At 47.0% G+C, this 15,882-nt stretch overlaps 1 protein-coding gene across 5 annotated transcripts in view; it reads left to right on the top strand.

Annotated features, from left to right (window-relative positions):
- nadk2 (NAD kinase 2, mitochondrial) overlaps positions 1-15,882 on the top strand; it is a 122,497-nt gene that overhangs the window by 93,917 nt on the left and 12,698 nt on the right. For all 5 annotated transcript variants that reach the window (XM_068029079.1, XM_068029080.1, XM_068029077.1 and 2 more), the window contains exon 9: positions 2,350-2,405. In XM_068029079.1, the coding sequence (XP_067885180.1) occupies positions 2,350-2,405 (56 nt within the window). The remainder of the gene's footprint in view (positions 1-2,349; positions 2,406-15,882) is intronic.

The following is a 15,882-nucleotide window of genomic DNA, read 5'->3' as shown; positions in this document are numbered from 1 at the left end:
TTTAACCCCTGACTGAAACTGAGGAAGGTACAAGAACCCCAGGGAAGAACACGCGAGAAGATACCCTGAGCCAGGGGCTCAGAACAGAAGAGCAGCCGCAAGTCCGAGACTGATCACTTTGTGTCTTGACAGATAGTATACTGTACAATTAGTGAGTGCTTGTACTTAATGATTTAGTGTGTGAATAAAATATCAATATACCTTTCACCAGTCGGATTCCGCGGATTCTTTAAGAGTAAGTGCATATTAGGCACAACAAACGTAAAATTAACATGCAGGTACAGCAAACAATTAGGAAGGCAAATGGCATGTTGGCTTTTATTGCAAAGGGATTGGGGTACAAACATAAGGAGGTCTTGCTACAACTGTACAGGGCTTTGATGAGACCACACCTACAGTACTGTGCACAGTCTGAGCACCTTGTATTCAGGAATATTTAGTATCCAGTTCTGCCCTTTTTTGAGCCAGGTTTCCGTCACCGGCCCATCATATTTCCATATGGCTATCTGTGCCAACAGCTCACCAACCTTAGTTACCACATTCCACGCATTCACAAACATGCACAATAAACCCAATTTAGATTACTGCTTTCCCTTCCAAATACCTTACTGTTTCCTACTCTAGTGCTGTCTATCTCTCCCAATTCTCTGTGCAGCTTGTTCAGACTGGAGAATTGCAAATGTTACACCCTTATTCAAAAAAGGGTGTAAGGATAAGCCCAGCAACTACAGGCTGGTCAGTTTAACTTCGGTGGTGGGAAAACTTCTAGAAAAAATAATTCAGGACAAAATCAATAGTCACATGGACAAATACGAGTTAATTAAGGAAAGCCAGCATGGATTTCTTCAGGGAAAATCATGTTTAACTAACTTGCTGGAGTTTTTTGAGGAGGTAACAGGGTTGATGAGGGCAATGCTGTTGATGTGGTGTACATGGACTTTCAAAAGGTGTTTGATACAGTGCCACACAACAGACTTGTGAGCAAACTTGTAGCTCGGAATAAAAGGAACAGTAGCAACATGGATACGAAATTGGCTGAGTGACAGGAAACAAAAAGTAGTGGTTAATGGATGTTTTTCTGGCTGGAGGAAGTTTTGTAGTGGAGTTTCCCAGCGATCAGTGTTGGGACCCTTGCTTTTCCTGATGTATATTAATGACCTAGACCTTGGTAACAGGGCACAATTTCAAAGTTTGCAGATGCTATTAAACTTGGAAGCATTGTGAACTGTGAGGAGGATAGTGTAGTCAAGTTGGTAGACCGGGCAGACAGGTGGCAGATGAAGTTCAATGCAGAGAAATGTGAAGTGATTTGTTTTGGTAAGAAGAACATGGAGAGACAATATAAAATAAAGGGTACAATTCTAAAGGGGATGCAGGAGCAGAGGGACCTGGGTGTATATGTGCATAAATCATTGAAAATGACAGGACAGGTTGAGAGAGCAGTTATTAAAGCATACAGTATCCTGGGCTTTATTAATAGGGGCATAGAGTACAAGAGTAAGGAAGTTATGTTGAACTTGTATAAAACACCAGTTTGGCCTCAGCTGGAATATTGTGTCCAGTTCTGGGCCCCGCACTTTAGGAAAGATTCTCGAGAATGGTTCCAGGGATGAGGAATTTCAATTATGAAGGTAGATTGGAGAAGTTAGGACTGTTTTCCTTGGAGAAGAGAAGGCTGAGAGGTGATTTGATAGAGGTATTCAAAATCATGAGGGGTCTGGACAGAGTAGATAGAGATAAATTATTCCCACTCATGAAAGGATCGAGAACGAGAGGGCACAGATTTAAAGTATTTGGTAAGAGAAGCAAAAGTGACATGAGGAAAAACTTTTTCACACAGCGACTGGTTAAGGTCTGGAATGCACTGTCTGAGAACGTGGTGGAGGCAGGTTCAATTGAAGCATCAGTTATATGAAAAGGAAGAATGTGCAGGGTTACGGGGAGAAGGTGGGGAATGGAACTGAGGGAATTGTTCTTTCAGAGAGCCAGTGTGGACACGATGGGCTGAATGGCCTCCTACTGCACTGTAACAATTCTGTTATTTTTTTCTTCTTCTCTAAAATTACCTCCTGGTTCCCCCACCCCTGCCAAGTTAGTTTAAACCCTAACTTGCTGTTTCATTTATAGTTTTAAAAGCTCTTAAATTCAAAAAGTTACACTAAATTTCAGTTCGAGATGTACTCGGCCAGTACCAGAGATTCCCACTCTCCACTCTGTGTACAACCTGAATATGTAGCCGCTGTCACAGTAGTACAATGGCGGGGGTGGGGGTGACTGCGGGTTGTGCGGGGGGTGGAGGCAGTCATACATTGGGGGTGTTGCAGTGAATCTTTGTTTCTCTCCTCTCAGGTCCTACAATATTAACAAGTTGGCTTGTCAGGAGGTGGAAGATCTTCTGTCGATCGGTGAGTGACAGTGTGAATGATGAGCTACTGTCAGATCCTCTCCCACTTCATTCCCCCTCATACAGGAGGGTTGTAGGGCTGGAGGAGGTTAGAGGTAGAATCAGTGACGACACAGAAAGGCCTTTCGGCCCGTCATGTCTGTGCCAGCTCTCTGCGAGACCAACTCATCTTGTCCCACTCCCCTGCCTTTTCCTCATAGGCCTGCAAATATTTTCTATTCAGATAATTAACCAATTCCCTTTTAAAAAAACCACGATTGAACCTGCCTGCACCACAATGTCAGGCAGTGAATTCCAGATCCTGATAGGGTGAGTTGGGACGGGCACAAGTAGTGATTTGAAAACAAGGATGAGAATTCTAAAATCGAGGCGTTGCCTAACTGGGAGCCAGTGAGCACAGGGGTGATAGGTGAGCAGAACTTGCACAAGTACTTGGTGCTGAGGCATTAAATGAGAAATTTGTACTTGTCTTTAACAGGGAAGAAGATGCTGCCCAAGTCATAGTGAAAGAGGAGGTAGTTGAGACACTGGATGGACTGGTGGAATGAGCAGATATGTGGCAAGTGAAATTTAATGCAGAGAAGTGTGCAGTGACTCATTTTGGTAGGAAGAAGGAGGAGAGGCAATTTAAAATAAAGGGTCCAATTCTAAACTGGGTGCAGGAGCACAGGGACCTGGGTATATGTGCACAAATCAATGAAGGTGGCAGTGCAGGTTGAGAAAATGGTTACAAAAGCATATGGATCCTGGGCTTTATAAATAGGGGCATAGAGATAAAAAAAAAAAGGAAGTTGTGATAAACCTGTATAAGACACTGGTTTGGACTCAACTGGAGTATTGTGTCCAGTTCTGGGCACCACACTTTCAGAAGGATGTGAAGGCATTGGAGTGAGTGCAGAAAAGATTCATGAGAATGTTTCCAGGGATGAGGAACTTCAGTTATGTGGATAGATTGGAGAAGCTGGTGCTGCTCTCCATGCAGAAGAGAAGATTAAGAGGAGTTTTTAAAAATTTATTCATGGGATGTGGGCGTCACTGGCCAGGCCAGCATTTATTGCCCATCCCTAATTGCCCTTGAGAAGGTGGTGGTGAGCTGCCTTCTTGAACGGCTGCAGTCCATGTGGGTTAGGCACACCCACAGTGCTGTTAGGAAGGGAGTTCCAGGATTTTGACCCAGCGACAGTGAAGGAACGGCGATATAGTTTCAAGTCAGGATGATGTGTGACTTGGAGGTGCACATGCAGATGGTGATGTTCCCATGCATTTGCTGCCCTTGTCCTTCTAGTTGGTAGAGGCCGTGGTTTGGAAAGTGCTGTCTAAGGAGCCTTGGTGCATTGCTGCAGTGTATCTTGTAGATGGTACACACTGCTGCCACTGTGCCTCGGTGGAGGAAGTGAATGTTTGTGGATGGGGTGCCAATCAAGCGGGCTGCTTTGTCCTGGATGGTGTCGAGCATTTTGAGTGTTGGAGCTGCACCCATTCAGGCAAGTGGAGAGTATTCCATCACACTCCTGACTTGTGCCCTGGAGATGGTGGACAGGCTTTGGGGAGTCAGGAGGTGAGTTACTCGCCGCAGGATTCCTAGCCTCTGACCTGCTCTTGTAGCCACGGTATTTATATGGCTACTCCAGTTCAGTTTCTGGTCAATGGTAGCCCCTAGGGTGTTGATAGTGGGGGATTCAGCGATGGTAATGCCGTTGAATGTCAAGGGGAGATGGTTAGATTCTCTCTTGTTGGAGATGGTCATTGCCTGGCACTTGTGTGGCGCGAATGTTACTTGCCACTTATCAGCCCAAGCCTGGATATTGTCCAGGTCTTGCTGCATTTCCTCACAGACTGCTTCAGTATCTGAGGTGTCGCGAATGCATCCCCACTTCTGACCTTATGATTGAAGGAAGGTCGTTGATAAAGCAGCTGAAGATGGTTGGGCCTAGGACACTACCCTGAGGAACTCTTGCAGTGATGCCCTGGAGCTGAGATGATTGACCTCCAGCAACCACAACCATCTTCCTTTGCGCTAGGTATGACTCCAGCCAGTGGAGAGTTTTCCCCCTGATTCCCATTGACTCCAGTTTTGCTAGGGCTCCTTGATGTCATACTCGGTCAAATGCTGCCTTGATGTCAAGGGCAGTCACTCTCACCTCACCTCTTGAGTTCAGCTCTTTTGTCCATGTTTGAACCAAGGCTGTAATGAGGTCAGAAGCTGAGTGGCCCTGGTGGAACCCAAACTGAGCGTCACTGAGCAGGTTATTGCTAAGCAAGTGTCGCTTGATGGCACTGTTGATGACAACTTCCATCAATTGACTAATGATTGAGAGTAGACTGATGGGGCGTTAATTGGCCGGGTTGGATTTGTCCTGGTTTTTGTGTACAGGACATACCTGGGCAATTTTCCACATTGCAGGGTAGATGCCAGTGTTGTAGCTGTACTGGAACAGCTTGGCTAGGGGCGCGGCAAGTTCTGGAGCACAGGTCTTCAGTAATATTGCCGGAATATTGTCAGGGCCCATAGCCTTTGCAGTATCCAGTGCCTTCAGTTGTTTCTTGATATCATGTGGAGTGAATCGAATTGGCTGAAGACTGGCATCTGTGATGCTGGGGACTTCAGGAGGAGGCCGAGATGGATCATCAACTCAGCACTTCTGGCTGAAGATTGTTGCAAATGCTTCAGCCTTATCTTTCGCACTGATGTGCTGGGCTCCCCCATCATTGAGGATGGGGATATTTGTGGAGCCACTTCCTTCAGTTAGTTGTTTTATTGTCCACCACCATTCACGACTGGATGTGGCAGGACTGCAGAGCTTAGATCTGATCCGTTGGTTATGGGATCGCTTAGCTCTGTCACATGCTGCTTACGCTGTTGGGCAGGGAAGTAGTCCTGGGCTGTAGCTTCACTCGGTTGACACCTTATTTTAAGGTATGCCTGGTGCTGCTCCTGGCATGCCCTCCTGCACTCTTCTTTGAAACTAGGGACTGATCCCCAGGCTTGATGGTAATGGTAGAGTGGGGGATATGCCGGGCCATGAGGTTACAGATTGTGGTTGAATACAATTCTGCTGCTGCTGATGGCCCACAGCGCCTCATGGATGCCCAGTTTTCAGTTGCTAGATCCGTTCGAAATGTATCCCATTTAGCACGATGGAGGGTATCCTCAATGTGAAGGCAGGACTTTGGCTCCACAAGGCCTGTGCGGGTCACTCCTGCTGATACTGTCATGGATAGATGTATCAGCGACAGGCAGATTGGTGAGGACGAGGTCAAGTAGGCTTTTCCCTCTTGTTGGTTTCCCCCACCACCTGCTGCAGACCTGACCTTGGCCAGCTCGGTCAGTAATGGTGCCACCGAACCACTCTTGGTGATGGACATTGAAGTCACCCACCCAGAGTACATTCTGTGCCTTTGCCACCCTCAGTGCTTCCTCCGAGTGGTGTTCAACATTTGATAAAGGAGTTCAAAGTCAGATGGGTCTGGACAGGATAGGGAGAAACTGTTCCCATTGGCAGAAGTATAGAGAACCACTGGACACCAATTTAAGGTGTTTGGCAAAAGGAGCAATAGCGACAAGAGGAAAAACATTTTTACGCAACGAGTGTTTAGGATCTGGAATGCACTGTCTGAGAGTGTGGTGGAGGCAGGTTCAGTGAGTGTTTAGGATCTGGAATGCAGTGTCTGAGAGTGTGGTGGAGGCAGGTTCAGTGAGTGTTTAGGATCTGGAATGCAGTGTCTGAGAGTGTGGTGGAGGCAGGTTCAGTGCGTGTTTAGGATCTGGAATACACTGTCTGAGAGTGTGGTGGAGGCAGGTTCAGTGAGTGTTTAGGATCTGGAATGCACTGTCTGAGAGTGTGGTGGAGGCAGGTTCAGTTAGTGTTTAGGATCTGGAATGCACTGTCTGAGAGTGTGGTGGAGGCAGGTTCAGTGTGTGTTTACGATCTGGAATGCACTGTCTGAGAGTGTGGTGGAGGCAGGTTCAGTGAGTGTTTAGGATCTGGAATACACTGTCTGAGAGTGTGGTGGAGGCAGGTTCAGTGAGTGTTTAGGATCTGGAATGCACTGTCTGAGAGTGTGGTGGTGGCAGGTTCAGTGAGTGTTTAGGATCTGGAATGCACTGTCTGAGAGTGTGGCGGAGGCAGGTTCAGTGAGTGTTTAGGGTCTGGAATGCACTGTCTGAGAGTGTGGTGGAGGCAGGTTCAGTGAGTGTTTCGGATCTGGAATGCACTGTCTGATAGTGTGGTGGAGGCAGGTTCAGTGAGTGTTTAGGATCTGGAATGCACTGTCTGAGAGTGTGGTGGAGGCAGGTTCAGTGAGTGTTTAGGATCTGGAATGCATTGTCTGAGAGTGTGGTGGAGGCAGGTTCAGTGTGTGTTGATGATCTGGAATACACTGTCTGAGAGTGTTGTGGAGGCAGGTTCAGTGAGTGTTTAGGATCTGGAATGTACTGTCTGAGAGTGCGGTGGAGGCAGGTTCAGTGAGTGTTTAGGGTCTGGAATGCACTGTCTGAGAGTGTGGTGGAGGCAGGTTCAGTGAGTGTTTAGGATCTGGAATGCACTGTCTGAGAGTGTGGTGGAGGCAGGTTCAGTGAGTGTTTAGGATCTGGAATGCAGTGTCTGAGAGTGTGGTGGAGGCAGGTTCAGTGAGTGTTTAGGATCTGGAATGCAGTGTCTGAGAGTGTGGTGGAGGCAGGTTCAGTGTGTGTTTAGGATCTGGAATGCAGTGTCTGAGAGTGTGGTGGAGGCAGGTTCAGTGTGTGTTTAGGATCTGGAATGCACTGTCTGAGAGTGTGGTGGAGGCAGGTTCAGTGAGTGTTTAGGATCTGGAATGCACTGTCTGAGAGTGTGGTGGAGGCAGGTTCAGTGAGTGTTTAGGATCTGGAATGCACTGTCTGAGAGTGTGGTGGAGGCAGGTTCAGTGAGTGTTTAGGATCTGGAATGCACTGTCTGAGAGTGTGGTGGAGGCAGGTTCAGTGTATGTTTAGGATCTGGAATGCACTGTCTGAGAGTGTGGTGGAGGCAGGTTCAGTGAGTGTTTAGGATCTGGAATGCACTGTCTGAGAGTGTGGTGGAGGCAGGTTCAGTGTGTGTTTAGGATCTGGAATGCAGTGTCTGAGAGTGTGGTGGAGGCAGGTTCAGTGTGTGTTTAGGATCTGGAATGCACTGTCCGAGAGTGTGGTGGAGGCAGGTTCAGTGTGTGTTTAGGATCTGGAATGCAGTGTCTGAGAGTGTGGTGGAGGCAGGTTCAGTGTGTGTTTAGGATCTGGAATGCACTGTCCGAGAGTGTGGTGGAGGCAGGTTCAGTGTGTGTTTAGGATCTGGAATGCACTGTCCGAGAGTGTGGTGGAGGCAGGTTCAGTCGTGGCCTTCAAAAGAGAATTGAATAATTATCTAAAGAGAAAAAATTTGCAGAGCTGTGGGGAAAAGGCAGGGGAGTGGGGCTAGGTGAGTAGCTCTTGCAGAGAGCAGGCACAGACATGACGGGCCGATTGGACTCCTCCTTTTACTGTAACCATTCTGAGTCCGTGAAGTAAGGGCACTGGCAGCAGAATTTTGGATGACCTCAAAGTTTATGGAGGGTACAACATCGGCTGACCAGGATGGGCTGGAATTGTTGGAATGTCGAGAGGATGAAGGTGAGCTGAGGCAGTCGGGTGATGTTAGAGATGGAAATAGACTGTCTTAGTGATAGCGTGAATATTTGGTCAGAAGCTCATCTGAGCGTCAAGTGTGACATTATGGTTGGAACCGACTGGTTTTGGCAGGGAGAGGGATGGAGTTGGTAGCTAGAGAATGGAGTTCATGGTTCGGGATCCAGAACAGTGGCTTCAGTCTTGTCAATGTTTAATTGGAGGAAATTTGTGCTAATCTAGCACTGAGTGTTGGATAAACAGTCTGATAATTTAGCAACAATGGAAGAGACAAGAAGTGGTGGTGAGGCAGAGCTGAGCGTCGCCAGCATATATGTCTTTTTTATTCATTCATGGGATGTGGATGTCACTGACTCGGCCAGCATTTATTGCCCATCCCTAATTGCCCTTCAACTCAGTGTCTTGCTAGGCCATTTCAGAGACTATTCAGAGGGCGGCGCAGTGGTTAGCACTGCAGCCTCACAGCTCCAGGGACCCGGGTTCAATTCTGGGTACTGCCTGTGTGGAGTTTGCAAATTCTCCCTGTGTCTGCGTGGGTTTTCTCCGGGTTCTCCGGTTTCCTCCCACATGCCAAAGACTTGCAGGTTGGTAGGTAAATTGGCCATTATAAATTGCCCCTAGTATAGGTAGGTGGTAGGGAAATATAGGGACAGGTGGAGATGTGGTAGGAATATGGGATTAGTGTAGGATTAGTATAAAAAAGGGTGGTTGATGGTCGGCACAGACTCAGTGGGCTGAAGGGCCTGTTTCAGTGCTGTATCTCTAAATCTAAAAATCAACCACATTGCTGTGGGTTTGGAGTCACATGTAAGCCAGATCCAGTAAGGACAGCAGATTTCATAGTGTTATAGCTATACAACACAGAAACAGGCCCTTCGGCCCATCGTGTCCATGTCGGCCACCAACCTAGCCTTGTATGCTATGACGTTTCAAGTGCTCATCTAAATACTTCTTAAATGTTGTGAGGGTTCCTGCTTTTCCCACCTCTTCAGGCAGTGCGTTCCAGATTCCAACCACACTCTGGGTGAAAAAATATTTCCTCAAATCCCCTCTAAACCTCCTGCCTCTTAACTTAAATCTATGCCCCCTGGTTCTTGACCCCTCCACGAAGGGAAAAGGTTTCTTCCTATCTAACCTATCAATGCCCCTCATAATCTTGTACACCTCAATCAGGTCCTCCGTCAGCCTTCTCTGCTCTAAGGAGAACAACCCTAGCCTATCCAGTCTCGCTTCATAGCTGAAATGCTCCAGCCCAGGCAACATCCTGGTGAATCTCCTCTGCACCCTCTCCAGTGCAATCACATCCTTCCTATAGTGTGGTGCCCAGAACTGTACACAGTATTCCAGCTGTGGCCTAACTAGTGTTTTGTACAGCTCCATCATAACCTCCCTGCTCTTATATTCTATGCCTCGGCTAATAAAGGCAAGTATCCCATATGCCTTCCTAACCACCTTATCCACCTGTGCTGCTGCCTTCAGTGATCTATGGACAAGTACACCAAGGTCCCTCTGTACTTCCTAGGGTCCTACCATCCATTGTATATTCCCTTGCCTTGTTAGTCCTCCCAAAATGCATCACCTGACACTTCTCAGGATTAAATTCCATTTGCCACAGCTCTGCACATCTTACCAGCCCATTTATATCGTCCTGTAATCTAAGGATTTCCTCCTCACTATTTACGACACCACCAATTTTCGTGTCAACTGCGAACTTACTGATCATACCTCCTATATTCACGTCTAAATCATTAATGTACATTGCCAACAGCAAGGATACCAGCACCGATCCCTGCGGTACACCACTGGTCACAGGCTTCCACTCGCAAAAACAATCCTCGACCATCACCCTCTGCCTCCTGCCACTAAGCCAATTTTGGATCCAATTTGCCAAATTGCCCTGGATCCCATGGGCTCTTACCTTCTTAACCAATCTCTCATGTGTGACCTTATCAAAAGCCTTACTGAAGTCCATGTAGACTACATCAACTGCTTTACCCTCATCTACACATTTAATCACTGCCTCGAAAAATTCAATCAAGTTAGTTAGACATGATCTCTCCCTGACAAAGCCATGCTGACTTTCCCTGATTAATCCCTGCCTCTCCAAGTGGAGATTAATCCTGTCCCTCAGAATTTTTTCCAATATTTTCCCAACCACTGATGTTCGACTCACTGGCCTGTAATTACCTGGTTTATCTCTGCTACCCTTCTTGAATAATGGTACCACATTCACTGTCCTCCAGTCCTTTGGTACCTCTGCTGTGGCCAAAGAGGATTTGAAAATTTGTGTCAGAGCCCCTGCTATCTCCTCCCTTGCCTCACATAACAGCCTGGGATACATCTCATCTGGGCCTGGGGATTTATCCACTTTTAAGCCCGCTAAAACAGCTAATACTGCCTCCCTTTCAATGCTAATTTGTTCAAGTATATCACAATCCCTCCTCCCTGATCTCTACACCGACATCGTCCTTCTCCACAGTGAACACAGATGAAAAGTAATCATTTAAAACCTCACCTATGTCCTCCAGCTCCACACACAGATTGCCACTTTGGTCCCGAATGGACCCTACTCTTTCCCTGGTTATCCTCTTGCCCTTAATATACTTATAAAACGCCTTAGGATTTTCCTTTATCTTGCCCTCCAGTGTTTTTTCATGTCCCCTCTTTGCTCTCCTAATTACTTTAAGTACCCCCCTACACTTTCTATACTCCTCTAGTGCCTCCACTGTTTTCAGTGCTCCGAATCTGCCATAAGCCTCCTTTTTTTTCCTGATCCAATCCTCTATATCCCTTGCCATCCAGGATTCCCTGGACTTGTTGGTCCTACCCTTCACCTTAACGGGTACATGTTGGCCTTGAACTCTCACAATTTCCTCTTTGACTTCCACTGGTCTGATGTAGACTTTCCTACAAGTAGCTGCTCCCAGTCCACTTTGGCCAGATCCTGTTTTATCATGTTGAAATCGGCCTTCCCCCAATTCAGTACCTTTATTTCTGGTCCTTTTCCATAACTACCTTAAATCTTAGAGTTATGGTCACTATCCCTGAAATGCTCCCCCACTGACATTTCTACCACTTGTCTGGCTTCATTCCCTAGGATTAGGTCCAGTACTGCCCCTTCCCTTGTAGGACTCTCTACGTACTGGCTCAAAATGCTCTGCTGTATGCTTTTAAAGAATTCTGCCCCCTTTAAGCCTTTTGCACTAAGACTATCCCAGTTGACATTGGGGAAGTTGATGTTAGACTCACCAAAGCCTGTCCACCATCTACAGGCACAAGTCATAGAATCATAGAGTTGTACAGCATAGAAACAGGCCCTTCGGCCCACCGTGTCCATGCCGACCATAATGCCTATCTATACTAATCCCACCTGCCTGCATTAATTCCATATCCCTCTATGCCTTTCTCATTCAAATACCTGTCCAGATGCCTCTTAAATGTTGCTACTGTTCCTGCCTCCACCACCTCCTCTGGCAGCTCATTCCAGATACCCACTATTCTTTCTGTGAAAAATTTACCCCTTTGATCCTCTTTAAACCTCCTCCCTCTCACCTTAAATCTATGCCCTCTAGTTTTAGTCACCCCTACCATGGGGAACAGACTCTGGCTATCTACCCTATCTATGCCTCTCATAATTTTATATCCCTCTATCATGTCCCCTCTCAGCCTCCTTCACTCCAGGGAAAACAGACCCAGCCTATCCAATCTCTCTTTATAACTCAAGCCCACCAAACCAGGCAACATGCTTGTGAATCTTTTCTGCACCCTCTCTAGCTTAATCACATCTTTCCTGTAGTGCGGCGACCAGAACTGCACACACTACTCCAAATGCGGCCTAACCAACGTTATGTACAACTGTAACATCACATCCCAACTCTTGTACTCAATGTCTCAGCCGATGAAGGCAAGCATGCCATACACCTTCTTCACCACCCTGTCTATCTGTGTTGCCACTTGCAGGGAACTATGTACTTGCACCCCAAGGTGTCTCTGCTCAACAACACTCCCCAGGGCCCTGCCATTCACTGTATATGTCCTGCCCTGGTTTAACTTCCCAAAATGCATCACTTCGCACTTGTCTGCGTTAAATTCCATTTGCCGATACCTTGCCCACTTTCCCAGTTGATCGATATCCTGTTGTAACCTTAGACAACCTTCTTCACTCTCCACTATACCACCAATTTTGGTGTCATCTGCAAACTTACTAATCAAGCCCCCTACATTCACATCCAAATCATTAATATATATGACAAACAACAGAGGGCCCAGAACCGATCCCTGCGGCACACCACTGGTCACCGGCCTCCAATCTGAAAAACAACCCTCCACTACCACCCTCTGCCTCCTATCACCAAGCCAATTTTGTATCCAATTTGCTAGCTCACCCTGGATCCCATGTGTTCAAACCTTCTGGACCAGCCTACCATGCGGGACCTTGTCAAAGGCCTTGCTAAAGTCCATGTAGACAACGTCCATCGCCCTGCCCTCGTCAATCCTCTTGGTCACCTCCTCAAAAAACTCAATCAAATTCGTGAGACATGATTTCCCACGCACAAAGCCATGCTGACTATCCCTAATCAGACCTTGCCTTTCCAAATGCATATAATAAAGGCACAACATTAGCTATCCTCCAGTCTTCCGGTACCTCACCCATGGCTAACGATGGGGCGGTGCAGTGGTTAGCACCGCAGCCTCACAGCTGCAGCGACCCGGGTTCAGTTCTGGATACTGCCTGTGCGGAGTTTGCAAGTTCTCCCTGTGACCGCATGTGTTTTCGCCGGGTGCTCCGGTTTCCTCCCACAGCCAAAGACTTGCAGGTTGATAGGTAAATTGGCCATTGTAAATTGCCCCTAGTGTAGGTAGGTGGTAGGAGAATGGTGGGGATGTGGTAGGGAATATGGGATTAATGTAGGATTAGTATAAATGGGTGGTTGTTGGTCAGCACAGACTCGGTGGGCCGAAGGGCCTGTTTCAGTGTTGTATCTATAAATAAATAAAAATAAAATAAATAAATAAAAATTAAATAAATAAATAAAAATCTCTGCCAGGGCCCCAGCAATCTCCTCCCTTGCTTCCCTGAGCATCCGAGGATACACCTGGTCAGGCCCTGGGGATTTATCCACCTTAATGCACTTCAAAACCTCCAACACCTCCTCCTTTGTAATGTTGATATGCTCCAGGATCTTGCTGTTCCCTCCTTTGAACTCACTAGCTTCCATGACCATCTCCACGGTAAATAGGGACAAGAAATATTCATTGAAGTCAGGAATGTGATGGAATACTGTCCACTTGCATCCGCTTGGATGGGTGCAGCTCCAACAACACTCAAGAAGCTCGACACCATCCAGGACAAAGCAGCCCGCTTGATTGGCACCCCATCTACAAACATTCAATTCCTCCACCACCGACGCACAGTGGCAGCAGTGTGTACCATCTACAAGATGCACTGCAGCAATGCACCAAGGCTCCTTAGACAGCACCTTCCAAACTCGCGACCTCTACCAACTAGAAGGACAAGAGCAGCAAATGTATGGGAACACCACCACCTGCAAGTTCCCCTCCAAGTCACACCCCATCCTGACTTGGAACTATATCGCCGTTCCTTCACTGTCGCTGGGTCAAAATCCTGGAACTCCCTTCCTAACAGCACTGTGGGTGTACCTACCCCACATGGACTGCAGCGGTTCAAGAAGGCAGCTCACCACCACCTTCTCAAGGGCAATTAGGGATGGGCAATAAATGCTGGCCTGGCCAGCGACGCCCACATCCCATGAATGAATTAAAAAATAGTTGAAATCCCCTACTATTATTACCCTATTATTTTTACACCTCTCTGAGATTTGCCTACATTTCTGCTCCTCTATATTTCTCCCTAACTGTTCGGAGGCCTGTAGTACACACCCAGCCAAGTGATTGCCCCCTATTTGTTTTAAAGTTCTCCCCATATGGCCTCATTTGAGGAACCTTCTAAGATATCATCCCTCCTTACTGCAGTAATTGACTCCTTGATCAACAGTGCAATGCCACCTCCTCTTTTACCCCCTCCCCTGTCACACCTGAAGATTCTATATCCTGGAATATTGAGCTGCCAGTCCTACCCCTCCGTCAACCATGTCTCTGTGATAGCAATAATATCATAATCCCATGTGCTCATCAACGCCCTCAATTCATCTGCCTTACTAGTAAGACTCCTTGCATTAAAATAGATGCAATCCAGCCTTGCAATTTTCACTTGTGCCTTAACAGGTCTATATTTGCTCTGCCTTCCAGACTGACTCAGTTATTCTTCTATATTTGACTGTACCTCCACTCTGTATCCCCCTGCCAAATTAGTTTAAACCCCCCCCCTCCCCAACAGCACTAGGAAACCTCCCAGCAAGGATGTTGGTCCCGTTCCGGTTCAGGTGCAACCTGTCTGACTTGTACATGTCCCAATTTTGCCAGAAGCAGACCCAGTGATCCAGAAAACTAAAGCCCTCCCTCCTGCACCATCTCTTCAGCCACGCATTCATCTGCTCTATCCTGTTATTCCTATACACACTAGCACGTGGCACCGGGAGTAATCCAGAGATTACAACCTTTGAGGTCCTGCTTTTTAATCTGCTACCTAGCTTTTGATAAGGTCCCGCATGGGAGATTGGTTAAGAAAGTAAAGGCCCATGGGATCCATGGTAATTTGGCAAATAAGATTCAAAATTGGCTTCGTGGCAGGAGGCAGAGGGTGATGGTCGAGGGTTGTTTTTGCGAGTGTAAGCCTGTGACCAGTGGTGTACTGCAGGGATCGGTGCTGGGACCCTTGCTGTTTGTACTGTACATTAATGATTTAGACGTGAATATAGGAGGTATGATCAGTAAGTTTGCAGATGACACGAAAATTGGTGGTGTCGTAAATAGTTAGGAGGAAATCCTTAGATTACAGGACGATATAGATGGGCTGGTAAAATGGGCGGAGCAGTGGCAAATGGAGTTTAATGCTGAGAAGTGTGAGGCGATGCATTTTGGGAGGACTAACAAGGCAAGGGAATATACAATGGATGGTAGGACCCTAGGAAGTACAGAGTGTCAGAGAGACCTTGGTGTACTTGTCCATAGATCATTGAAGGCAGCAGCACAGGTACATAAGGTGGTTAGGAAGGCATAACAGGATACTTGCCTTTATTTGCTGAGGCATAGAATATAAGAACAGGGAGGTTATGATGGAGCTGTATAAAACGCCAGTTAGGTCACAGTTGGAGTACTGTGTACAGTTCTGGTCACCACAGTATAGGCAGGATGTGATTGTAATGGAGAGGGTGCAGAGGAGATTCAGGATGTTGTCTGGGCTGGAACATTTCAGTTATGAAGAGAGACTGGGTAGGCTGGGGTTGTTTTCCTTGGAATGGAGAAGGCTGAGGGGGTACATGATTGAGGTATACAAAATAATGAGGGGCATTGATAGGATAGAGAGGAAGAAACTTCTTCCCTTAGCAGAGAGGTCAATAACTAGGGGGCATTGATTTAAGGTAAGGGGCAGGAGGTTGAGAGGGGGGTTGAGGAGGAATTTTTTCACCCAGAGGATGGTTGGAATCTGGAACACACTGCCTGAAGGGGTGGTAGAGGCAGGAACACTCACGACATTCAAGAAATATTTAGATAAGCACTTGAAACGCCATAACATACAAGGCGACGGGCCAAGTGCGGGGAATTGGGATTAGTTAGGACGGGTGTTTGATGATCGGCGCAGGCGCATTGGGCCGAAGGGCCTGTTTCTGTGCTGTAAAACTCTTATGACTCTATGACTCCCTAAATTCTTGTTGCAGGACCTCATCCCTCTTTTTACCTATGTCATTAGTACCAATAT

This window comes from Heterodontus francisci, chromosome 4 (genome assembly GCF_036365525.1).
Source record: "Heterodontus francisci isolate sHetFra1 chromosome 4, sHetFra1.hap1, whole genome shotgun sequence".
NCBI lineage: Eukaryota > Metazoa > Chordata > Chondrichthyes > Heterodontiformes > Heterodontidae > Heterodontus > Heterodontus francisci.
Note: the sequence above shows the minus strand (reverse complement) of the source record. Positions and strands in the feature narration are given on the sequence as shown.